General features: G+C 44.3%; 1 protein-coding gene across 1 annotated transcript; it reads left to right on the forward strand.

Annotated features, from left to right (window-relative positions):
* Positions 1-2031: 2031 nt before the first annotated feature.
* pank2 (pantothenate kinase 2) lies at positions 2032-26731 on the forward strand. Its single transcript, XM_042325055.1, is given in 9 exon segments — positions 2032-2528; positions 3090-3236; positions 10352-10557; positions 13482-13732; positions 18317-18468; positions 18471-18492; positions 19693-19816; positions 21331-21456; positions 25709-26731. Coding segments are annotated over 9 exon segments (1323 nt in total). The 5' UTR covers positions 2032-2284; the 3' UTR covers positions 25760-26731.
* Positions 26732-27170: the final 439 nt, after the last annotated feature.

Genomic DNA, 27170 nt, shown 5'->3' on the forward strand with positions numbered 1-27170 from the left:
AATCAAGGGGTATGAATACTATCTGAAGGCACTGTATATAGTCTTGTAATTACACTTATATTGTTATGCAGAGACAATGTAAATGTTGGGCTCTCTCTCATTATGGGGTACGTACCAGTTGGATAGGTACTTTTTAAAAATTTTACCTTTACTTAACTAGGCAAGTCAGTTAAGAACAAATTCTTATATATAATGACAGCCTAGTAACAGTGGGTTGTTCAGGGGTAGAATGACAGATTTGTACCTTGTCAGCTCGGGGGTTTGAACTTGCAAACTTTTTGGTTACTAGTCCAATGCTCTAACCACTAGGCTACCCTGCCACCCCAGGCTATAGTGAATCTTCTAGATGGACTGTCTGTCAGCCTTATAAATAAAATCAAATCAAATTTTATTTGTCACATACACATGGTTAGCAGATGTTAATGCGAGTGTAGCGAAATGCTTGTGCTTCTAGATGGACTGACTGTCAGCCTGACTGTCAGCCTTCTAGATGGACTGACTGTCAGCCTTCTAGATGGGCTGTCTGTCAGCCTTCTAGATGGGCTGACTGTCAGCCTTCTAGATGGACTGTCTGTCAGCCTTCTAGATGGACTGTCTGTCAGCCTTCTAGATGGACTGACTGTCAGCCTTCTAGATGGACTGACTGTCAGCCTTCTAGATGGACTGTCTGTCAGCCTTCTAGATGGACTGTCTGTCAGCCTTCTAGATGGACTGACTGTCAGCCTTCTAATGGACTGTCTGTCAGCCTTCTAGATGGACTCACTGTCAGCCTGATAATGTAAACCTCATCTATAGGAACTTTTCTCCAGAGGTGTTTTAACATTCTGTAGGCTATACCTGTTCCCTGTGAACACCTGTAATGGACAATCAATTCAATTCTGCTGCTCACTCATGATTAATTCAATTCAAAGGGATTTATTGTGGGGTGGCAGGTAGCCTAGTGGTTAGAGCGTTGGGCCAGTAACCAAAAGGTTTCTAGATCGAATCCCTGAGCTGATAAGGTAAACAATCTCTTATTTTGCCCCAGAACAAGGCAGTTAACCCACTGTTCCTAGGCTATCATTGTAAATAAGAATTTGTTCTTGAAAGAAGTGCCAAAACATATGGTAACATTGCCAGAACAAGTGAAATGAACAGTAAACATTACACTCACAAAAGTTCCAAAGGAATAGAGACATTTCAAATGTCATATACAGTGTTGTAACGATGTGCAAATAGTTAAACTGCAAAAGGGAAAATAAATAAATATGCATTGTATCTTCCATAAGTGTTTGTTCTTCAATGGTTGCCCTTTTCTTGTGGCAACAGGTCTGAAATCTTTCTGCTGTGATGTCACACTGTGTCATTTCACCCAATAGATATGGGAGTTTCATTATCTATTCTATAAATGATGTCTAAACAGTGAGCAATTCACCAATTTCCTCTCAAGAGGTTGTGAAAATAAATGTACATTGTAAATGTATCTTTACGAGGGTTGCAGATAACCTAGTGGTTGGGCCAATAACTCAAAGGTTGCTGGTTTGAATCCCTGAGCTGACTAGGTGTAAAATTTCTCTGTGCCCTTGAGCAAGGTACTTAACCCTAATTGCTCCTGTAAGTTGCTCTGCATAAGAGTGTCTGCTAAATCAGTGACTACTGGGGGTACTTGGCCTATCTATAGGGGGTACTTGATGAGACCATAGCCCTTTGGTAAAATGCACACGAGGGGAAAGCAAAATTCAGTTTGGTTGTACATTAACTGAAAACGGTTGGTAAACCACTGTGCTAAATGACCTAAATGTAAACACTTGGTGCTGTACTCCCCACCTTCTATTGAACGCGGAACCAATATTGTCCAATGACATGACTAGAACGGTCATGGCTAGATGGGATCCAGCTTTTGTAAAAACAAAAAATAAAATGTCACATTTTAACTTTTGAATTATCGTAACAGGATAATTAGGTTAAATGTTATGAAAATGGTTTAGAGTTAGATTAAATGCAACAAAAAAAATTTTTTAAATACTTTTTGACGTTAATTTGATCAAAAACTAGATCCCTTTGACCGACTGGAACATGTTGTTGAAGGGACGTTTAGGTTAGAAGGAATTGGCTCAGAGCTCCTGTCACTCTTCAGCATCATCTTGTTGTGAAAACGAAATGACATCAAAAAAACTAACTCAATTATAGCTAAAAACAGATCCATTTTCATTTAGCTATCTTGTCAGCTTGAGATATTATCTCAGTCGGAACGCAGAATTGAATACTAATTGTATATCAAGACGTCATTCTTCAATTGTATTCAATGGAAAAACGGAATGGCCACCACGGCGAGAATGAACCGGAGACCGGGGAAAACGAAGAAACGGCGCCTGCTCCACCGAAACAGTCGTGTTCAAGGAGTGACGAGTCGAATATTTTTATATTAGACGGTAACAACACGGAGACGACCACGACCGGGGGTTGTGCCACTACCGACGAACGACGCACATCCACATCCAACTATTCGTCGAGGCAAAAGATTGACTCCCTGGGAAAAATCAGGCCACGTATGTCGAACCAGTAAATGATATTGAATTTTTTTAACCTGTTTTGTTCATGTTAGTCTAACGGCAGCATAATAGATAATAGATGCGACCCTGTCATTTCCAGTTCTACAATGGGACCGTGTGTTTCTCCAGCAGACAGACAAGATGGCGTCTCAGTGCACACTGCCTTAGAGGAGCACCGTGTTTACACAGCGGTCTACTGTTATTCTCATATTTATTAGCGTTGTATTTCAAGAAAATCGTTCAATAAGCTTTTGTGTCACGATTGCCCGATATTTTTAAGAAACAGTTGACACATTTTTAATATATATATATATATATATATTGTAGTGTTATTTGATGCCAAACTTTACAGATGAGTTGGGATTGCGCAGTAACCCCAGTGCTGTCAACGATAACTCATTGTGTACTGTGTTGTTGACATTTTGATTTGCTGTTTCACCCTCCCTCCTAATCACTTCCAGACCTGTCTCTATGCAGCAGCTCTATTTGTGTGTACTGTTGCTGACATTTTGATTTGTTTCCTCGTCCTCTTTCTGTTTGGTCTCTGTGTCTGTACAGCCTTCCCATGGTTTGGGATGGACATCGGTGGCACCCTGGTGAAGCTGGTCTACTTTGAGCCCAAAGATATCACAGCCGAGGAGGAGCAGGAGGAGGTAGAGAACCTAAAGAGCATCCGGCGCTACCTGACCTCCAACATAGCCTACGGTAAGAATCAAATCAGATTTTATTGGTCACATACACATGGTTAGAAGTTGTTAATGTGAGTGTAGTAAAATGCTCGTGCTTCTAGTTCCGACAGTGCAGTAATATCTAACAAGTAATCTAACAATTCCCCAACAAATACCTAATACACACAAATCTAAAGGGGTGAATGAGAATATGGACATGTAAATATATGGATGAGTGATGGCCGAGCAGCATGGGCAAGGTGCAGTAGATGGTATAGAGTACAGTATATACATGTGATATGAGTAATGTAAGATATGTAAACATTATTTAAAGTGGCATTGTTTAAAGTGACTAGTGATCCGTTTGTTAAAGTGTCCAGTGATTAGGTCTCAATGTAGGCAGCAGCCTCTCTGTGCTAGTGACGGCTGTTTAGCAGTCTGATGGCCTTGAGATAGAAGCTGTTTTTTGATCTCTCGACTTGTGCTTCTAGTTCCGACAGTGCAGCAATATCTAACAATTCCACATCAACTACCTAATACACACAAATCTAAGTAAAGGGATGGAATAAGAATATATAAATATATGGATGAGCAATGACTGACAGGCATAAGCAAGATGCAATATATGGTATAAGAGTATACAGTATATCCATATTGGATGGGTAAAGCAAGATATATGAACATTATTAAAGTGACTAGTGTTCCATTTATTAAAGTGACATTATTAAAGTGACTAGTGATCCATTTATTAAAGTGGCCAATGATTTTAAGTCAGTATGTAGGCAGCAGCGTCTCTGTGCAAGTGGTGGCTGTTTTAACAGTCTGATGGCCTTGAGATAGAAGCTATTTTTCAGTCTCCTGGTCCCAGCTTACCTATGGTAAGACCTCACCTGGCCCAGACTACAGACCTAACACAGCCTATGGTAAGACCTCACCTGGCCCAGACTACGGACCTAACACAGCCTATGGTAAGACCTCACCTGGCCCAGACTACAGACCTAACACAGCCTATGGTAAGACCTCACCTGGCCCAGACTACGGACCTAACACAGCCTATGGTAAGACCTCACCTGGCCCAGACTACAGACCTAACACAGCCTATGGTAAGACCTCACCTGGCCCAGACTACAGACCTAACACAGCCTATGGTAAGACCTCACCTGGCCCAGACTACGGACCTAACACAGCCTATGGTAAGACCTCACCTGGCCCAGACTACGGACCTAACACAGCCTATGGTAAGACCTCACCTGGCCCAGACTACGGACCTAACACAGCCTATGGTAAGACCTCACCTGGCCCAGACTACGGACCTAACACAGCCTATGGTAAGACCTCACCTGGCCCAGACTACGGACCTAACACAGCCTATGGTAAGACCTCACCTGGCCCAGACTACGGACCTAACACAGCCTATGGTAAGACCTCACCTGGCCCAGACTACGGACGTAACACAGCCTATGGTAAGACCTCACCTGGCCCAGACTACGGACCTAACACAGCCTATGGTAAGACCTCACCTGGCCCAGACTACGGACGTAACACAGCCTATGGTAAGACCTCACATGCCATGTAATTTTCAATTGTATTAATTGTCCATTACAGGTGTTCACAGGGAACAGGTATAGCCTACAGAATGTTAAAACACCTCTGGAGAAAAGTTCCTATAGATGAGGTTTACATTATCAGGCTGACAGTGAGTCCATCTAAAAGGCCGAGAGTGAGTCCATCTAGAAGGCCGAGAGTGAGTCCATCTAGAAGGCCGAGAGTGAGTCCATCTAGAAGGCCGAGAGTGAGTCCATCTAGAAGGCCGAGAGTGAGTCCATCTAGAAGGCCGAGAGTGAGTCCATCTAGAAGGCCGAGAGTGAGTCCATCTAGAAGGCCGAGAGTGAGTCCATCTAGAGGGCCGAGAGTGAGTCCATCTAGAAGGCCGAGAGTGAGTCCATCTAGAGGCCGAGTGAGTCCATCTAGAAGGCCGAGAGTGAGTCCATCTAGAAGGCCGAGTGAGTCCATCTAGAAGGCCGAGAGTGAGTCCATCTAGAGGCCGAGAGTGAGTCCATCGAGAGGGCCGAGTGAGTCCATCGAGAGGGCCGAGAGTGAGTCCATCGTTCATCGAGAGGGCCGAGAGTCAGTCCATCGAGAGGGCCGAGAGTCAGTCCATCGAGAGGGCCGAGAGTCAGTCCATCGAGAGGGCCGACAGTCAGTCCATCGAGAGGGCCGACAGTCAGTCCATCGAGAGGGCCGACAGTCAGTCCATCGAGAGGGCCGACAGTCAGTCCATCGAGAGGGCCGACAGTCAGTCCATCTAGAAGATTCACTAAATCCAGTAACAAAGCATATGTACCTATCCAACTGGTACATACCCCATAATGAGAGAGAGCCCAACATTTACATTGTCTCTGCATAATAATATAAGTGTAATTACAAGACTATATACAGTGCCTTCAGAAAATATTCATACCCCTTGATTTATTCCATAACACACAAAACCCCATAGTGACAAAGAGAAAACATGTTTTTAGACATTTCAGCAAATGTCTTAAATTAAATAGAGAAATAGCTAATTTACTAAATAGCAAATTTACTGATCAAATAATTGAGTTCATGGTGTTGTTACTAAAGTCAGACAGCTAACGTTACAACATCAGATGAGCTAACGTTAGTGTGGTAACCAGTTCGCTATAGTGTTAACTGGTATACGACTCCTTGCCGTTCCTGAAGTTATAATGTGTTAGTTGCTTACTGGACCCTGGAAATCTGTGAAATGTTAACTAGTTAACGAACTAACCACTATCTGTTAACTTCTACACTATCTGTTAACCTCTACAGTATGTGGTTCATTTTCAGAATGAGAGAATTGGGTGAAAATGAGGTGTTGCTTGTTAGACAAGTGGATTCAGGGATCAAGAGTAGTTGGAGCTGGGCCTGGCTTAAAATGGATGCCACTATAGAGGTGAAAGAAGCACCACACACTTTCCCTCTTTCTCTCTGCTGCTGGCACATTGTAGAACAGATGTCCACAGGCAGGAAGTGTACAATGTAATAATGTGCAGTGTAGCCCAAAGATATTGTTTTTGTTGTGTTGAACTTGATACTAACGTGTGTGTGTCTGAGTGTGAGGGGGTTATACTTTTTGTGTGTGTGTGTGTGTGTGTGTGTGGTCACAAGCCTTCTATTATAAAGGCTGTCTTGGAACCAGGCTCTGGTGGGGTTGGGGGGCAGTCCTCTTCTGACTGTCCCGGGTGGAGATTATAAGAGGACATGGCCAGTTCAGGCCAGATCGTTCTTCAAGATGTTCAAACGTTTATAGATGACCAGCAGGGTCAAAAATAATAATCACAAAATGCTGTCTGTCAAGTAGTACCGGTAATCAGTGTTGTCACATCTTCCAGTGGCCCTGCACTGTATTTCATTACCTGGGTAAGAGCTGATGTTCTATGTAGAGCTGGAACCATACCTGCAGGGTTCTACACTGCAGGGTTCTAACTCTTTCCCCTGGTGGCACTGGCGCTACTAACTATTTCACTTGGTGGCACCAGCACATGATTTGGTCTCACCTAAGTTAATCAATAATGCCTGTGTCCCATAATGCACCTGCATTCCATCACAGAAGCTAATAATGACTAGCCATCTTTTTAAATTAGCTGCCCTTGTGTTCTTCTGCTGATTTGGATAGATTTACTGAAAAAGAAAAGAGACTGAAAATCAGCAATAAATACAGATTTATAACAGTGCCGTATGTTCTTTTCTGCCAAGTCCTCTAGAGGGCAGAATAACCTTTTGTTTTAAACAATACTTGATACCAAAACGATACCAAGGCAAAAAAAAAAGACTGATTTCACCTGTTTTTTTTCCAGGTTTTTGCTCTCAAAACCCCTTTTTTTTTTTTTCGTAGAACATCCAATTTTGTTAATTTTCTAAGTCCACAACAGTGCTTAAACCACATCAGGGTACCATTTGAGAAATGGAGATAATTTTAGTGGAGTACCCTTTAATAATTCCAGAGCAGCCAGACTGTGTTTGGGTAGCAGTTTTGTGATGGAGGTTTCAAAACAAAATGGCCACTGGATTGATGCAAATAATCCTGATTCTGCCCTTTAGGCATAGGCAATTTTTTTAGGGGGGGGTTGTACTAATCAATATGGGAATGTGTTTGTTTTTTAAGTCATCCGTTCGAAAATGTATTTTAAAAATTCAATTAAAAATCCTCTAATCTTCACACAATACCCCATAATGACAGTGAAAACAGGTTTTTAGAAATGTGTGCAAATGTATTAAAAATATTTTTAAAACAATACCTTATTTTACGTAAGTATTCAGACCCTTTGCTATGAGACCGAAATGTCATCCATTTTAGAATAAGGCTGTGAAGTAGCCAAATGTGGGGAAAAGTCAAGGGGTCTGAATACTTTACGCAGGCTCTCTATACAGCTCAGAAAGTCTTCAGACCCCTTGACTTTTATCCACATTTTGTTGTTACAGCCTGAATTCAAAATGGACTAAAAAAAAATGTTTTTTTTAAAATCTACACACAATATCCCGTAATGATTTAAGTAAAAATGTGTTTTTAACAATGATTGAACTGTCATTTGATCATAATCAAACCTAATTAAAAAAACAGTGGCCTATTATCAAATGTTATAGGTGGCAACATTATAACTTTGATGTAAGTGTTATAGGATTCTCCATAGGTTTGTAGCAGAGCATAACTATAAAATGTACCGTAACGCTCCAGAAGACACAGATGTTCCATGTATAGTACTTAGACTGGGGATGAGTGTTCACTGACGACAAGGTGGTGCTGAGTGAGAGGCTGCCATGAATGGGGATGGATGGATGGATGGGGATGGATGGGGATGAGTGTTCTCTGACGACAAAGGTGGTGCTGAGTGAGAGGCTGCCATGAATGGGGATGGATGGATGGTGATGGCTGGGGATGGATGGATGGTGATGGGGATGAGTGTTCTCTGATGACAAGGTGGTGCTGAGTGAGAGGCTGCCATGGATGGGGATGGTGATGGTGATGGCTGGGGATGGATGGATGGTGATGGGGATGGATGGATGGGGATGAGTGTTCTCTGGACAAGGTGGTGCTGATGGATGGGATGGGGATGATGGGGATGGTGATGGGGATGTTGTTCTCTGATGACAAGGTGGTGCTGAGTGAGAGGCTGCCATGGATGGATGGATGGATGGATGGTGATGGATGGAAGCCACCCTAAAGAACAATTACAATGGGAAATATCAGCTCAACATTTACAAAGCAGTTTTTATATTTTTGGCCCCCTTTTTCTCCCCAATTTCATGATCTCCAATTGTGATCCAATTACGATCTTGGCTCATCGCTGCAACTCCCCAACGAGCTCGGGAGAGGCGAAAGTTGAGTCATGCGTCCCCCGAAACATGACCGCGCTTCTTAACACCCGCTCGCTTAACCCGGTAGCCAGCAGCACCAATGTGTCAACTGATGACCCGAATTCAGCTTGCAGGTGCACGGCCTGCCACAAGGGGTCGCTAGAGGGCGATGAGCCAAGTAAAGCCCGCCCCTGGCCAAACCCTCCCCTAACCCGGACGACGCTGGGCCAATAGTGCTCCGCCTTATGGGGCTCCCGGTCACGGCTGGTTGTGATACAGTTTGGGATCGAACCCCCGGCTGTAGTGACGCAACACCACTGATGCAGTGCTTTAGAGCACTGTGCCACTCGGGAAGACATCTACAAAGCAGTTATATGAACACTGCTGTTTCTAGATATAATAGTTGTTTAAAAAGGGGTGGAGGTATGTGAAACATGCATGATATTGTTAATTCCTTCTTTATAGCATACACTATCAAAACTACACATGACTGTGTTCCTGCATGCCACTCACAGAGGCTCTCCACCCAGCATAATGTAGAGATGATGTCCTGTTAAGTGATGGCCAATCAGCAGGGGTTATGCCTACTACTTGAATGTCAGGGCTACGGGATAGGGTTGAGAAGGGAGGGAACATTTACCAGGGCCCATATTTAGCACGTTACAAACAGGTGGGACCTGATCCTTGATCAGTACTCCTACTGTAAGATGCTTGATGCCTATGAACTGGCACTGGTTTCATTCGGTAACCATGTTTACTCACCCTGTTTGGTAATGGATCCTCTCCCTGTTTGGCAATGGATCCTCTCCCTGTTTGGCAATGGATCCTCTCCCTGTTTGGCAATGGATCCTGTCCCGGTTTGGCAATGGATCGGAGTCCTCTCTCTGAAGGTTGCCTCCTCTTTTGCACCCTCGTGGTTGAAAGAAGATAAGATCCAACAATGAGTCTTAATCAAAAGGTTTAATAATAGGATGTGTTTCTAGATAAAATAGTTGTTGCTAGTAAGGACAAGGCATATAGCTATCTTGCTAGTTAGCGCAAGGGCAAGGCATATAGCTAGTTAGCGCAAGGGCAAGGCATATAGCTAGTTAGCGCAAGGGCAAGGCATATAGCTAGCCTGCTAGTAAGGGCAAGGCATATAGCTAGCCTGCTAGTAAGGGCAAGGCATATAGCTAGCCTGCTAGTAAGGGCAAGGCATATAGCTAGCCTGCTAGTAAGGGCAAGGCATATAGCTAGCCTGCTAGTAAGGGCAAGGCATATAGCTAGCCTGCTAGTAAGGGCAAGGCATATAGCTAGTTAACTTATTGTCTTTGAGAAGGGTCTTTACTTATGCACTACTAACTAACTAACTAGCTAGCTAACGCAGTAAAGCTATATTTACCATTTCATTTCAATATGACGCAAACCTCAACGAAAATCCCAAATCCTGGTAGCCTAGCGTCTAAGAAAGGTCACTTCTTCAAACCCCCTTTCCGGCAAGGTGGAGTTTAGGGTTAATGAATGTTGCTGCACGGCTATCGAGAAGGGTGCAAATGCAGACCGCAATTCGTGGGCGTCCCCCCCCCCAGTAGAAGTAGTTTGATGCTGGAATGCCCAGATGCAGGAATGCCCTGCATTGTGGTCTGCAGTTGCACCCTTCTCGATATCCGTGCAGCAACATTCATTAACCCTAAGATCATGGGATCTGTATCTGAGGGTGTGTGTGTGTGTATCTGAGGGGAGGGGGGGGTGTGGGTAAAAACAAAAAAAAACAATATGGACTAAGACGTGTATTCCTTCTGACGGTGAATGTGCTAGGTAAGACGGGGATCAGAGATGTTCACCTGGAGATGAAGGACCTGACGATATGCGGACGCACAGGGAACCTCCACTTCATCCGCTTCCCCACCCAGGATCTGCCGGCCTTCCTACAGATGGCACGCAACAAACACTTCTCCAGCCTCCACACCACCCTCTGTGCCACCGGAGGGGGTGCCTACAAGTTTGAGTTCGACTTCCGCCAGGTGGGTACAGTAAACGGGGAAAAGATTTTAGTGGGAAAGAGAGCGACCATCCTTCCTAGTTACTGTAATGTTTTGCAGGTTAGCGTTTCTCATCCTGAATGTTGTTCTGGAGGCAGCTCCTCAGAGTGGTCACTAGCAGGTTAGCGTTTCTCATCCTGAATGTTGTTCTGGAGGCAGCTCCTCAGAGTGGTCACTAGCAGGTTAGCGTTTCTCATCCTGAATGTTGTTCTGGAGGCAGCTCCTCAGAGTGGTCACTAGCAGGTTAGCGTTTCTCATCCTGAATGTTGTTCTAGAGGCAGCTCCTCAGAGTGGTCACTAGCAGGTTAGCGTTTCTCATCCTGAATGTTGTTCTGGAGGCAGCTCCTCAGAGTGGTCACTAGCAGGTTAGCGTTTCTCATCCTGAATGTTGTTCTGGAGGCAGCTCCTCAGAGTGGTCACTAGCAGGTTAGCGTTTCTCATCCTGAATGTTGTTCTGGAGGCAGCTCCTCAGAGTGGTCACTAGCAGGTTAGCGTTTCTCATCCTGAATGTTGTTCTGGAGGCAGCTCCTCAGAGTGGTCACTAGCAGGTTAGCGTTTCTCATCCTGAATGTTGTTCTGGAGGCAGCTCCTCAGAGTGGTCACTAGCAGGTTAGCGTTTCTCATCCTGAATGTTGTTCTGGAGGCAGCTCCTCAGAGTGGTCACCTAGCAGGTTAGCGTTTCTCATCCTGAATGTTGTTCTGGAGGCAGCTCCTCAGAGTGGTCACTAGCAGGTTAGCGTTTCTCATCCTGAATGTTGTTCTGGAGGCAGCTCCTCAGAGTGGTCACTAGCAGGTTAGCGTTTCTCATCCTCAATGTTGTTCTAGAGGCAGCTCCTCAGAGTGGTCACTAGCAGGTTAGCGTTTCTCATCCTGAATGTTGTTCTGGAGGCAGCTCCTCAGAGTGGTCACTAGCAGGTTAGCGTTTCTCATCCTCAATGTTGTTCTGGAGGCAGCTCCTCAGAGTGATCACTAGCAGGTTAGCGTTTCTCATCCTGAATGTTGTTCTAGAGGCAGCTCCTCAGAGTGGTCACTAGCAGGTTAGCGTTTCTCATCCTGAATGTTGTTCTGGAGGCAGCTCCTCAGAGTGGTCACTAGCAGGTTAGCGTTTCTCATCCTCAATGTTGTTCTAGAGGCAGCTCCTCAGAGTGGTCACTAGCAGGTTAGCGTTTCTCATCCTCAATGTTGTTCTGGAGGCAGCTCCTCAGAGTGGTCACTAGCAGGTTAGCGTTTCTCATCCTGAATGTTGTTCTGGAGGCAGCTCCTCAGAGTGGTCACTAGCAGGTTAGCGTTTCTCATCCTGAATGTTGTTCTGGAGGCAGCTCCTCAGAGTGATCCCTAGCAGGTTAGCGTTTCTCATCCTGAATGTTGTTCTGGAGGCAGCTCCTCAGAGTGGTCACTAGCAGGTTAGCGTTTCTCATCCTGAATGTTGTTCTGGAGGCAGCTCCTCAGAGTGGTCACTAGCAGGTTAGCGTTTCTCATCCTGAATGTTGTTCTGGAGGCAGCTCCTCAGAGTGGTCACTAGCAGGTTAGCGTTTCTCATCCTGAATGTTGTTCTAGAGGCAGCTCCTCAGAGTGGTCACTAGCAGGTTAGCGTTTCTCATCCTGAATGTTGTTCTGGAGGCAGCTCCTCAGAGTGATCACTAGCAGGTTAGCGTTTCTCATCCTCAATGTTGTTCTGGAGGCAGCTCCTCAGAGTGGTCACTAGCAGGTTAGCGTTTCTCATCCTGAATGTTGTTCTGGAGGCAGCTCCTCAGAGTGGTCACTAGCAGGTTAGCGTTTCTCATCCTGAATGTTGTTCTGGAGGCAGCTCCTCAGAGTGATCACTAGCAGGTTAGCGTTTCTCATCCTGAATGTTGTTCTGGAGGCAGCTCCTCAGAGTGGTCACTAGCAGGTTAGCGTTTCTCATCCTGAATGTTGTTCTGGAGGCAGCTCCTCAGAGTGATCACTAGCAGGTTAGCGTTTCTCATCCTGAATGTTGTTCTGGAGGCAGCTCCTCAGAGTGGTCACTAGCAGGTTAGCGTTTCTCATCCTGAATGTTGTTCTGGAGGCAGCTCCTCAGAGTGGTCACTAGCAGGTTAGCGTTTCTCATCCTGAATGTTGTTCTGGAGGCAGCTCCTCAGAGTGGTCACTAGCAGGTTAGCGTTTCTCATCCTGAATGTTGTTCTGGAGGCAGCTCCTCAGAGTGGTCACTAGCAGGTTAGCGTTTCTCATCCTGAATGTTGTTCTGGAGGCAGCTCCTCAGAGTGGTCACTAGCAGGCACAGCCATAAAGTGTGTGGGGGGGGGTAAATGTTTCTCTTCCTGGTGTTAATTGATTTTAAGTGAATACATGCACAAAACATTAGGAACAGCTGCTCTTTCCATGACAGACTGACCAGGTGAATCCAGGTGAAAGATATGATCCCTTATTGATGTCACCTGTTAAATCCACTTCAATCAGTGTAGATGAAGGGGAGGAGACGGGTTAAAGTAGGCTTTTTAAGCCGGCTTTTTAAGCTTTTTAAGCCTTAAGCCTTGAGACAATTGAGACATGGATTGTGGGTGTGGGCCAGTGAGGGTAGACGGGCGAGACAAAATATTTAAGTGCCTTTGAACCGGGTATGGTAGTAGGTGCCAGGCACACCGGTTTGAGTGTGTCAAGAACTGTAATGCTGCTGGGTTTTTCCACACTCAACAGTTTCCTGTGTGTATCAAGAATGGTCCACCACCCAAAGGACATCCAGCCAATTTGACACGACTGTGGGAAGCATTGGAGTCGACATGGACCAGAATCCCTGTGGAACGCTTTAGACACCTTGTAGAGTCCATGTCCTGACGAATTGAGGCTGTTCCGAGGGCAAAAGGGGAGGGTGTTCCTAATGTTTAGTATAGTCAGTAAATGTATTAGGCATTCTCCTCTCTCCTCAGATGGCTGATCTCCAGCTGCTGAAGCTAGATGAGCTGGACTGTCTGATACGAGGTGTTCTCTACATAGACTCAGTGGTGTCCAATCCTTCAGAGTGTTACTACTATGAGAACCCTACAGACCCTGAACACTGTGTCCAGAAACCCTTCACTCTGGAGAACCCTTACCCTCTACTGCTGGTCAACATCGGCTCTGGCGTCAGCATTCTGGCCGTCTACTCCAAGAACAACTACAAACGAGTAACTGGGACCAGGTAAGGTCAGCATGCGGTCACTGGGTGGTCGAGTCTGTCACATGAGTCTATTAACCACATTCAACCCCCCAAAAAGATGTAGATGTACATTTGTGTTCTATTTCCTGCTGTGATTTAATTTCCTGTTTTACATCACTTCACTGGTTTGTTTTGTATCATGTAGCCTAGGCCGTAGGAGGATAAAAGCGAAGCACTTCTTTTTCAGAGATGAGTTTCTCTACATGTTGAAAAGGGGCCAAGTTGTACCTTGAACCTGTGAAATAGTTAAGCGTTTTGAACTGACTTACCGACACAGTAAAACATCTATGTACATAATTGTATTCACATCACTATTTAAGCATTCACAAAACATCTGACCAAAAAAGTGTTACAAACACCTACAGGCAACATCCTATAGGTCAAATCAAATCAAATTTTATTTGTCACATACACATGGTTAGCAGATGTTAATGCGAGTGTAGCGAAATGCTTGTGCTTCTAGTTCCGACAATGCAGTAATAACGAGCAAGTAATCTAACTAACAATTCCAAAAAAAACTACTGTCTTATACACAGTGTAAGGGGATAAAGAATATGTACATAAAGATATATGAATGAGTGATGGTACAGAGCAGCATAGGCAAGATACAGTAGATGATATCGAGTACAGTATATACATATGAGATGAGTATGTAAACCAAGTGGCATCCTATAGGTTATTGCCAATAAAAGGTCACAATAAGATGCACAGCGTTTGATTTGGCTGCTGGGGGGCAGATGGCAGACCCCCCCCCCAGCTCCGCTAAAAACCATTGACAACTAGGCCTTGGTTTATAATGGCGGTGGGGGGGGGGGTTGGCGGCTGCCATTTTACGGCCTCCTAATCAACTGTGCTGTTTTGTACATAATGTTGCTGCTACCGTCTCTTATGACCGAAAATAACTTCCGGACATCAGAACAGCGATTAAACACCACGAATTGGAGAAAGATTTATTTCTTTAATGAGTCTGACGTGAAGGAGATACTGCTTCTCCGAGCCCAAATCCCCATCATTCACGTGAAGAAAAGACGTGGAAAATAAACTGGATGAGCTCTGTTTGAGACTATCCTACCAACCGGACATTAAAAACTGTAAATATCTTGTGTTTCACCGAGTCGTAGCTGAACGACGACATGGATAATATTAATTTTTTTAATTGTTTTCTGTGGATTGGCAGGACAGAACAGCTACGTCTGGTAAGACGAGGGGTGGTGGTCTGTATCTATTTGTCAATAAAAGTTGGTTTGTGATGTCTAATATTAAGGAAGTCTCAAGGTATTGCTCGCCTGAGGTAGAGTACCTCATGATAAGCTGTAGACCACACTATCTCCCAAGAGTTTTATCTATTTACCATCTGTTTTACCTTCTATCTACCAGCATGTCACAGAGGAGAAAACATTCTAGACTACCTTTACTCCACACACACAGACGTGTGCAAAGCTCTCTCTCGCTCTCCATTTGGCAAATCTGACCATAATTCTATCCTCCTGATTCCTGCTTACAGGCAAAAACTCAAGCAGGAAGTACCAGTGACTCGCTCAATAAGGAAGTGGTTAAATGACGTGGATGCTAAGCTACAGGATTGTTTTGCTAGCACAGACTGGAATATGTTCCGGGATTCATCCAATGGCATTGAGGAATACAACACCTCATTCACCAGCTTCATCAATAAGAGCATCGACGACGTCGTCCCCACAGTGACTGGACGTACATATCCCAACCAGAAGCCATGGATTACAGGCAACATCCGCATCGAGTTAAAGGGTAGAGCTACCGCTTTCAAGGTGTGGGACACTAACAGCAGCAGCTGTTCTGAACGACTGTGTGATCACACTCTCCGTAGCCGATGTGAGCAAGACCTTTAACACAGGTAAACATTCACGAGGCCACGAGGCCAGATGGATTACCAGGAAGTGCACTCAAAGCAATGCGCATACCAACTGGCAAGTGTCTTCACTGACATTTTCAACCTCTGTCTGTAGTACCTGTTTCAAGCAGACCACCATAATCCCTGTGCCCAAAGCGAAGTTAACATTTCTAAATGACCACCGACCCGTAGCACTTACATTGGTAGCCATGAAGTGCTTTATATCAGTCAATATGGCTAGTTAACAAGCTAATAACAGATCATGTCAATATGGCTAGTTAACAAGCTAATAACATATCATGTCAATATGGCTATAGTCATCTAGTTTATCCCTGGAAAGTTAGCTTGTTAACTAGCCACATTGACTGATATGTTATTAGCTTCTTAACTAGCCACATTGACTGATATGTTATTAGCTTGTTAACTAGCCATATTGACTGATCTGTTATTAGCTTGTTAACTAGCCATATTGACTGATCTGCTATAAGCTTGTTAACTAGCCATATTGATAAAACATGTTTTTAGCTTGTTAACTAGCCATATTGACTGATAGGTTGTTAAATAGCCATATTGACTGATCTGTTATTAGCTAGCTAGCCAATTTGACGTGATACATCAGTCAATGTAGCCTCATGTCTGTCAGTAACAATCGTAATTAAACCCTCTTCAAAACAATGTTGAAAAGGGGATGTTATTTAACTTCGCTAGGTAGACCTACATTAGATCTACTTTACCACAATGTTTAGCCAACTGTACCAAGTTTCTACCAGTAGCTAGCAAAGTAAGCATTCAGGGCCTCCAGCTTGATGATGAGCTTGGAGGGCACTATGGTGTTGAATGCTGAGCTGTAGTCAATGAACAGCATTCTTACGTAGGTATTCCTCTTGTCCAGATGGGTTAGGGCAGTGTGATGGCGAGTGCGTCGTCTGTGGACCTGTTGGGGCGGAATGTGAACTGAAGTGGGTCTAGGGTAATAGGTAAGGTGGAGGTGATATGATCCTTGACTAGTCTCTCAAAGCACTTCATGTTGACAGAAGTGAGTGCTACGGGGCGATAGTCGTTTAGTTCAGTTATCTTTGCCTTCTTGGGAACAGGAACAATGGTTGACATCTTGAAGCATGTGAGGACAACAGACTGGGATAGGGAGAGATTGAATATGTCCGTATACACACCAGCCACCTGGTCTGCGCATGTTCTGAGGATGCGGCTAAGGATGCTGTCTGGGCCAGCAGCCTTGCGAGGGTTAACGCGTTTAAATGTTTTACTCACGTCAGCCACTGAGAAGGAGAGGGGGGCGCAGTACTTGTTAGCGGGCCGCGACAGTGGCATTGAATTATCCTCAAAGTGGGCAAAGAAGGTGTTTAGTTTGTCTGGAAGCGTGACGTCGGTGTCCGTGACGTGTCTGGATTTCTTTTTGTAGTCCGTGATTTCCTGCATATATTTTAGAGGCTATTTATACAGAAAATTGGTATATAACCCGTATAAACTATTTTTATAATCATACAACAATATTTGTGGGTGACATTATTTCCTTTGCAACATTTCTGATACATCAGATGCTTTACTTTTGTTTTCCTGCATTAGTAAAAACAGGGAATGCGTCACGTATACCTCTACTGCCATTCATTCCAATTTACTCCTTTTGGATTTCTCCATTACCAAGATGGCTGCCATTTGACCCTGTTTTTGAACTTTGAGGGTTTTATGTCATATAACCTCTCTAGTAATTTATTAGGATCTCTGATTATCTGCTAGCTTTTCCTCCACTGACTGATGGTTGTCCTAGCCTGAAATCCAGAACCTGTTTTTGTGCTTACATTCCACTCCTTGTGTTCTGTGTTCTGACAAGGAATGGAATTCTAGCTAGACCAGACTGGTAGCCAGGCTATGGTTGCTCAACCAGACTGGTAGCCAGGCTATGGTTGCTCAACCAGACTGGTAGCCAGGCTATGGGAGCTCAACCAGACTGGTAGCCAGGCTATGGGAGCTCAACCAGACCGGTAGCCAGGCTATGGGAGCTCAACCAGACCGGTAGCCAGGCTATGGGAGCTCAACCAGACTGGTAGCCAGGCTATGGGAGCTCAACCAGACTGGTAGCCAGGCTATGGGAGCTCAACCAGACCAGGCTATGGGAGCTCAACCAGACCGGTAGCCAGGCTATGGGGGCTCAACCAGACCGGTAGCCAGGCTATGGGAGCTCAACCAGACCGGTAGCCAGGCTATGGGAGCTCAACCAGACCGGTAGCCAGGCTATGGGAGCTCAACCAGACCGGTAGCCAGGCTATGGGAGCTCAACCAGACCGGTAGCCAGGCTATGGGAGCTCAACCAGACCGGTACCCAGGCTATGGGAGCTCCCCTTGCCTCTGTTTGTTGACCTTGGTAGTTTTCCGTTCTGGCACATGACTGCTCAGGCCCTGTCTGTCATAATGGTCCTGTGTGCTGGAGGCAGGAGGGGACACGGAGCGGTTTCCTTTAGATTCTGATCTCAGGACAGATGTTGAATTTCCACCACCATTCGTTAAGGTTTAGGATTGGGAGAGGGGAAGCTGATCCTAGATCTGTACCTAGGGGAAACGCTTCCCCCCCACCCCCCCTTGGAGCCTAGGAAGGAGGAGCCTGGAACATTTTGGAGTGATTTCTAAGAATATGGTGGTAGGTTACTACAGGTTATAATCGTGTTCTGTGTTTCCCCATGCAGTCTGGGTGGAGGGACATTCCTGGGGCTGTGCTGTTTACTGACTGGCTGCTCCAGCTTTGAGGAGGCTCTGGAGATGGCGTCGCAGGGGGAGAGCACGCACGTGGATAAGCTAGTACGGGACATCTACGGAGGGGACTACGAGCGCTTCGGCCTCCCGGCTGGGCTGTGGCCTCCAGGTAAAACCGTTAGCAGTACCCGGGGTGTATTCATTAGTGCACATCGTAGCAAAATGTTTTGCAACAGGTAACCTAGCGTTTTAAGAACGTTTGGTCAGTAATGGAAAGGTCGCTGGTTCGAATCTCTGAGCCGACTATCTGAAGAATATGTCTGTGCCGTTGAGCAAGGCACTTAAACCTAATTGCTCTTGTAAGTAGCTCTGGACATCATGTATTTCTGTCTTGTAGTTTTAGAAACATGATGAAGTTTTAGAAACATTATGTATTTCTGCCTTGTAGTTTTGGGAACATGATGTATTTCTGTCTTGTAGTTTTAGGAACATGATGTATTTCTGTCTTGTAAGTTTTAGGAACATGATGTATTTCTGCCTTGTAGTTTTGGGAACATGATGTATTTCTGTCTTGTAGTTTTAGGAACATGATGTATTTCTGTCTTGTAGTTTTGGGAACATGATGTATTTCCGTCTTGTAGTTTTGGGAACATGGTGTATTTCTGCCTTCTAGTTTTGGGAACATGGTGTATTTCCATCTTGTAGTTTTGGGAACATGATGTATTTCTGCCTTGTAGTTTTGGGAACATGGTGTATTTCTGTCTTGTAGTTTTGGGAACATGATGTAGTTCTGTCTTGTAGTTTTGGGAACATGATGTATTTCTGTCTTGTAGTTTTGGGAACATGATGTAGTTCTGTCTGGTAGTTTTGGGAACATGGTGTAGTTTTGGGAACATGGTGTATTTCTGCCTTCTAGTTTTGGGAACATGGTGTATTTCTGTCTTGTAGTTTTGGGAACATGATGTAGTTTTGGGATCATGATGTATTTCTGTCTTGTAGTTTTGGGAACATGATGTATTTCTGTTTTGGGAACATGATGTATTTCTGTCTTGTAGTTTTGGGAACATGGTGTAGTTTTGGGATCATGATGTATTTCCGTCTTGTAGTTTTGGGAACATGATGTATTTCTGTCTTCTAGTTTTGGGAACATGGTGTATTTCTGTCTTGTAGTTTTGCGAACATGATGTAGTTCTGTCTTGTAGTTTTGGGAACATGATGTATTTCTGTCTTGTAGTTTTGGGAACATGGTGTAGTTTTGGGAACATGATGTATTTCTGCCTTGTAGTTTTGGGAACATGATGTATTTCTGTCTTGTAGTTTTGGGAACATGGTGTAGTTTTGGGAACATGATGTTATTTCTGTCTTGTAGTTTTGGGAACATGGTGTGTAAAGAGAAGCGGGAGTCCATCTCTAAAGAGGATCTAGCCAGAGCCACCCTGGTCTCCATCACCAACAACATCGGCTCCATCACCAGGATGGTTGCGCTCAACGAGGTACTTCACTACTTCACAATGCACCCTATTCCCTATATAGTGCATCACCAGGGCCCTGGTCAATAGTAGTGCACAATATCTAAACTGCCGTAGTGTATTTCTACAATTTGAAATTGTGAATAAATATAGGAAACAGGCTGCCGTTTCAGACAGGAAACAGGCTGCCGTTTCAGACAGGAAACAGGCTGCCGTTTCAGACAGGAAACAGGCTGCCGTTTCAGACAGGAAACAGGCTGCCGTTTCAGACAGGAAACAGGCTGCCGTTTCAGGCGCTGTTCGCATGTTGTGACGGTATAGTGCACACTGCTTTGAAGACGATGGAAAGACAATGGAGACAGATAAACATCACACAGAGATGTGTTCAGGGGGAAGCTGGATGTTCGGGGGCTGGATGTTCGGGGGGCGCTGGATGTTCAGGGGGGCTGGTTGTTCAGGGGGTGCTGGATGTTCAGGGAGAGTTGGATGTTCAGGGGGAAGCTGGATGTTCGGGGGCTGGATGTTCAGGGGGATGTTCAGGGGGCGCTGGATGTTCAGGGGGATGTTCAGGGGGCGCTGGATGTTCAGGGGGCGCTGGATGTTCAGGGGGATGTTCGGGGGGCTGGATGTTCAGGGGGCGCTGGATGTTCAGGGGGATGTTCAGGGGAGAGCTGGATGTTCAGGGGGATGTTCAGGGAGAGCTGGATGTTCAGGGAGAGCTGGATGTTCAGGGGGTGCTGGATGTTCAGGGGAGAGCTGGATGTTCAGGGGGATGTTCAGGGGAGAGCTGGATGTTCAGGGGGAGCTGGATGTTCAGGGGGTGCTGGATGTTCAGGGAGAGTTGGATGTTCAGGGGAGAGCTGGATGTTCAGGGGGCGCTGGATGTTCAGGGAGAGCTGGATGTTCGGGGGATGTTCAGGGGAGAGCTGGATGTTCAGGGGGATGTTCAGGGGAGAGCTGGATGTTCAGGGGAGAGCTGGATGTTCAGGGAGAGCTGGATGTTCAGGGGAGAGCTGGATGTTCAGGGGAGAGCTGGATGTTCAGGGGGATGTTCAGGGGGAGCTGGATGTTCAGGGGAGAGCTGGATGTTCAGGGGGATGTTCAGGGGGCGCTGGATGTTCAGGGGAGAGCTGGATGTTCAGGGGGATGTTCAGGGGGTGCTGGATGTTTTCTCTTTGCCTTCAGCCTCTTTATGATGCTGCCTTGTGGAATCTGGATCAAGCAGCATTGTACAGGGCTATGAAGGCACTGAGCTCTGCTTCAGCCAGTCTTCTTCAGCCTCTGCTTCAGCCTCTGCTTCAGTCTCTTCAGCCTCTGCTTCAGCCTCTGCTTCAGCCAGTCTGCATTGAAACTTGTTTTATTTTTCATGTCTGTTATTGATTTGAGAAATTTAACTTAATCTTAAAATATTTATATGAATATCAGGTTGAAATGACCCATTTGTAATCATCCGTTTTACAGGTGATAAGAAGGTGGTGATAAGAAAAATAAGTGTTCCTAATGACCTGTAACCCCCCCCTGTTTGTGTTTCTGTTCAGAACATTGAGAGGGTGGTGTTCGTAGGGAACTTCCTGAGGGTGAACACCCTGTCCATGAAGCTGCTGGCCTACGCCATGGACTACTGGTCTAAAGGCCAGCTGAAAGCCCTGTTCCTCAGACACGAGGTAAGACTGTCTACTGGCCTGAAAGCCCTGTTCCTCAGACACGAGGTAAGGTATTCAGTCAACCTGTAGTAAAGCCCTGTTCCTCAGACACGAGGTAAGACTGTCTACTGGTCTGAAAGCCCTGTTCCTCAGACACGAGGTAAGACTGTCTACTGGTCTGAAAGCCCTGTTCCTCAGACACGAGGTAAGACTGTCTACTGGTCTGAAAGCCCTGTTCCTCAGACACGAGGTAAGACTGTCTACTGGTCTGAAAGCCCTGTTCCTCAGACACGAGGTAAGACTGTCTACTGGTCTGAAAGCCCTGTTCCTCAGACACGAGGTAAGACTGTCTACTGGTCTGAAAGCCCTGTTCCTCAGACACGAGGTAAGACTGTCTACTGGTCTGAAAGCCCTGTTCCTCAGACACGAGGTAAGACTGTCTACTGGTCTGAAAGCCCTGTTCCTCAGACACGAGGTAAGACTGTCTACTGGTCTGAAAGCCCTGTTCCTCAGACACGAGGTAAGACTGTCTACTGGTCTGAAAGCCCTGTTCCTCAGACACGAGGTAAGGTATTCAGTCAACCTGTAGTAGCCCTAGTGTGATGGAGTAGAATATATATTTTTTAAATGTCCCTTTGACGATGTATCTGCTTGGTTCAGTCTGTACAGTACCTTCAGAAAATATTCACCCACCTTGGCTTTTTCCACATTTCGTTACAAGGTGATTTAATTGTAATTCTTACACAAAATACTCTGTTAAAGGTGAAGAAAATGTTTAATATTTGTAAAATAAAACACTAATATCTAGATTACATCAGTATTCAACCCTGAGTTAATACATATTATTATGTATTTGGGGCGGCAGGGTAGCCTAATGGTTGCAAGTTCAAACCCCCGAGCTGACAAGGTACAAATCTGTCGTTCTGCCCTCTGAACAGGCAGTTAACCCACTGTTCCTAGGCAGTCATTGAAAATAAGAATTTGTTCTTAACTGACTTGCCTAGTAAAATAAAGGTAAAATAAAAAATATATATATATTAAGAATCACTTTTGGCAGCAACTATAGCTGTGAGTCTTTCTGGATAAGTCTCTTAAGAGCTTTGCACTAGAGGTCGACCGATTAATCGGAATGGCCGATTTAATTAGGGCCGATTTCAGGTTCTCATAACAAACCGGAATTTTTGGACACCGATTATGGCCGATTACATTGCGCTCCATGAGGAGACTGAGTGGCAGGCTGACCACCTGTTATGCGAATGCAGCAAGGAGCCAAGGTAAGGTGCTAGCTAGCATTAAACTTATCCTATAAAAAACAATCAATCTTACCATAATCACTAGTTAACTACACATGGTTGATGATATTACTAGGTTAACTAGCTTGTCCTGCGTTGCATATAATCAATGCGGTGCCTGTTAATTTATCATTGAATCATAGCCTACTTCGCCAAACGGGTGATTTAACAAAAGCGCATTTGCGAAAAGAGCATAATCATTGCACGACTGTACCTAACCATAAACACCAATGCCTTTCTTAAAATCATTACACACAAGTATATATTTTTAAACCTGCATATTTAGTTAAAAGATTCATGTTAGCAGGCAATATTAAACTAGGGAAATTGTCACTTCTTCTCTTGCGTTCATTGCACGCAGAGTCAGGGTATATGCAACAGTTCGGGCCGCCTGGCTCGTTGCGAACTAATTTGCCAGAATTATGACATAACATTGAAGGTTGTGCAATGTAACAGGAATATTTAGATTTATGGATGCCACCCGTTAGATAAAATACCGAACGGTTCTGTAATTCACTGAAAGAATAAACGTTTTGTTTTCGAGATGATAGTTTCCGGATTCGATCATATTAATGACCAAAGGCTCGTATTTCTGTGTGTTATTATGTTATAACTAAGTCTATGATTTGATAGAGCAGTCTGGCTGAGCGATGGTAGGCAGCAGCAGGCTCTTAAGCATTCATTCATTCAAACAGCACTTTCGTGCGTTTACGAGCAGCTCTTTGCTTCAAGCATTGAGCTGTTTATGACTTCAAGCCTATCAACTCCCGAGATGAGGCTTGTGTAACCGATGTGAAATGGCTAGCTAGTTAGCGGGGTGTGCGCTAATAGCGTTTCAAATGTCACTCGCTCTGAGACTTGGAGTAGTTGTTCCCCTTGCTCTGCATGGGTAACGGTGCTTTGAGGGTGGCTGTTGTCGATGTGTTCCTGGTTCGAGCCCAGGTAGGGGCGAGGAGAGGGACGGAAGCTATACTGTTACACTGGCAATACTAAAGTGCCTATAAGAACATCCAATAGTCAAAAGTATATGAAATACAAATGGTATAGAGAGAAATAGTCCTATAATAACTACAACCTAAAACTTCTTACCTGGGAATATTGAAGACTCATGTTAAAAGGAACCACCAGCTTTCATATGTTCTGAGCAAGGAACTGAAACGTTAGCTTTCTTATATGGCACATATTGCACTTTTACTTTCTTCTCCAACACTTTGTTTTTGCATTATTTAAACTAAATTGAACATGTTTCATTATTTATTAGAGACTAAATTGATTTGATTGATGTATTATATTAAGTTAAAATAAGTGTTCATTCAGTATTGTTGTAATTGTCATTATTACAAATAAATAAATAAAAATTGTCCGATTTAATCGGTGTCCGCTTTTTTTGGTCCTCCAATAATCGGTATCGGCGGTGAAAAATCATAATCGGTCGACCTCTATTTTGCACACCTGGATTGTACAATATTTGCACATTATTATTTTATAAATTGGTTGTTGATCATTGCTAGACAGCCATTTTAAAATAGATTTTCCAGCTGATTTAAGTCATAACTGTAACTAAAAAGCTGAATATCTCCTGGTTTGAACACAGACTCAACCAGGTTTTCCTCCGGGATTTTGGCTGTGCTTAGCTCTATACTGTTTCTTTCTATCCTAAAAGAAACTCCCCAATCCTTGCCGATGACAAGGATACCCATAACATAATCAATAAAATGTATTTATAAAGCCCTTTTTACATCAGCTGATGTCACAAAGTGCTGTACAGAAACCAAACCTAAAACTCCAAAGAGCAAGCAATGCAGGTGTATAAGCACGGTGGCTAGGGAAAAAAACTCCCTTGAAAGGCCAGAACCTAGGAAGAAACCTAGAGAGGAACCAGGCTCTGAGGGGTGGCCAGTCCTCTTATGGCTGTGCCTGGTGGAAATTTATAAGAGTACATTGTTTTTCAAGATGTTCATAGATGACCAGCAGGCTCAAATAATAATCAGTGATTGTAGAGGGTGCAACAGGTCAGCACCTCGGGAGTAAATGTCAGTTGGCTTTTCATAGCAGCAACCACTATGCTTGAAAATATTGAGTGGTACCAAGTGATGTTGTCTTAGATTTGCCCCAAACATAACGCTTTGTATTCAGGACACAAAGTTAATTTGCCTATTTTTTTTTTCAGTTTTACTTTGCGTGCTTTATTGCAAAAATATATATAATATTTAATTAATTTAATATTAATTTAATATTAATTAATATTAATTTAATATGTTTTATTCTGTGAAGGCCTCCTTTTAATGTAGGTTCGTATTCTGGGGTAACTACAATGTTGTTGATCCATCCTCAGTTTCTCCTATCACATCCATTAAACTATAACTGTTTTAAAATCACCATTGGTCTCATGGTGAAATCCCTGAGCGGTTTCCTTCCTCTCCGGCAACTGAGTTGGGAAGGACGCCTGTATCTTTGTAGTGACTGGGTGTATTGATACATCATCCAGAGTGTAATTAATGCTCAACACTTATTGCAGACAGTCCATGGCACTTATTATGTGACTTGTTAAGCACGTTTAAATAGGCTTTTTATTTTTTTATTTTTTTATTAATTTGTAAAATAATTCTACAAACATAATTCCACTTTGACATTATGGGGTATTGTGTGTAAGACCAGTGACACAACATCTCAATTTAATCCATTTTTAGATTCAAGGCTGTAACAACAAAATGTGTAAAAAGTCAAGGGGTGTGAATACTTTGAAGGCTCTGTAGATACACATACTGGTAAACGCCATGGGAAGAGGGACTAAAGTAAGACGAGGTAAAGCTCTTCCTTCCTTGATCAATCCTTGAGACAAAGTAAAGCGATGGAACGGAACAACGTATTCTCTTGACCACTGTATATCTGCTCAGTTTGTATATCAAAACACAGTGAGAAAGTGAGAGATCTGCAGTAAACTAAACTAACATTATAGTTTTTGTTGTTGTCGTCGTCAGGGCTACTTCGGATCAGTCGGGGCTTTGCTGGAACTCCTGGATCCATCCTGATTGCTACGGTGGCCCTGAAGGTCAAACTAGCACTTAAGACCCAAGGACTGCTCTGACCCAAAGCCAGACTCACACTTAGACTGTTAAACCAAAGACCGTCCATCCAGCAGGACCTTTACACTTTTATCCTCCACACACTATTGGTGTGGTGTGCTTGCCTGTACAAGTAGCCAGGTAGGTAGCCTGTACAAGTAGCCAGGTAGGTAGGCTGTATAGTAGACAAGTAGGTAGGCTGTATAGTAGACAAGTAGCCTGGTCCGTCTGCATACGTTTGACAGGAATATGAATCCCACCAGGAACGACCACCACTGTTGCCTTAACTGCTGGATAATCACATGTCTGTTTGACATGTTTAATATAATTGCTTGATTGCTCTGTCGCCATCAGCAGCCGATGGCTCAGCTCTAGATGTTGACCTCCATAGAAGGCTCCATGGCTGGGGCCCAATGGGCATTCTACTGGCACTCGCGTCAGGGTTCATTCCCAGCCAATACAGGAAGTACATTGACGTTCCGATTCTCTTCAATGCTTTTCATTTAGGAAAATGTGGAATTTGGTTTACTTTCTGAATTGACAGGAATTGTAATGGAATTGATCTCAACCCTGATTTACTGGTACGTTTAAATTGATTTTTTACTATGGTTTACTGTGACATTTTTCAGCTCCGCTGCAAAGTAATTGCTACATGTTGATGGAAGAGGTTTTGATTGATATCTGATAATGGCAAATGGAATATTTGTGGGTCTGTTTTGGACATTAATGTTAAGTTTTTCACCTGAATGAACTGTTACCAACGAATCTGACTCTTATTCAACTTTACATGATAGTTAAACATTTAGTCTTTATTCTGTCTTGAGACAATCTCTCCTCTCTCTCTCCTCTATCTGTGTCTCTCTCTGTCTCCCTCTGTCTCTCTCTCTCCGTCTGTCTCTGTCTCGCTCTGTCTCGCTCTCTCTCTCTCGCTCTGTCTCTCGCTCTGTCTCTCTCTCTCCGTCTGTCTCTGTCTGTCTCTGTCTCGCTCTGTCTCGCTCTGTCTTGCTCTCTCGCTGTCTCTCCCTCTCTCTCTTTGTCTCGCTCTGTCTCTCTCTCTCTCTGTCTGTCTCTCGCTGTTTCGCTCTGTCTTGCTCTCTCTCTCTTTGTCTCGCTCTGTCTCTCTCTCTCTCTCCGTCTGTCTCTGTCTCGCTCTGTCTTGCTCTCTCGCTGTCTCTCCCTCTCTCTCTTTGTCTCGCTCTGTCTCTCTCTCTCTCTGTCTGTCTCTCACTGTTTCGCTCTGTCTTGCTCTCTGTTTGTCTCTTCTCCCCCCATACTAGTTTCAACTGTTGTCATTATTAGGCCTACTTTAACTACTTTTTTATTCAGATCACTATGCCAACAGGTACTCTTCCTGGAGTCCATACACATAACTAAAAAT

This window comes from Oncorhynchus tshawytscha, linkage group LG08 (assembly GCF_018296145.1).
Source record: "Oncorhynchus tshawytscha isolate Ot180627B linkage group LG08, Otsh_v2.0, whole genome shotgun sequence".
NCBI lineage: Eukaryota > Metazoa > Chordata > Actinopteri > Salmoniformes > Salmonidae > Oncorhynchus > Oncorhynchus tshawytscha.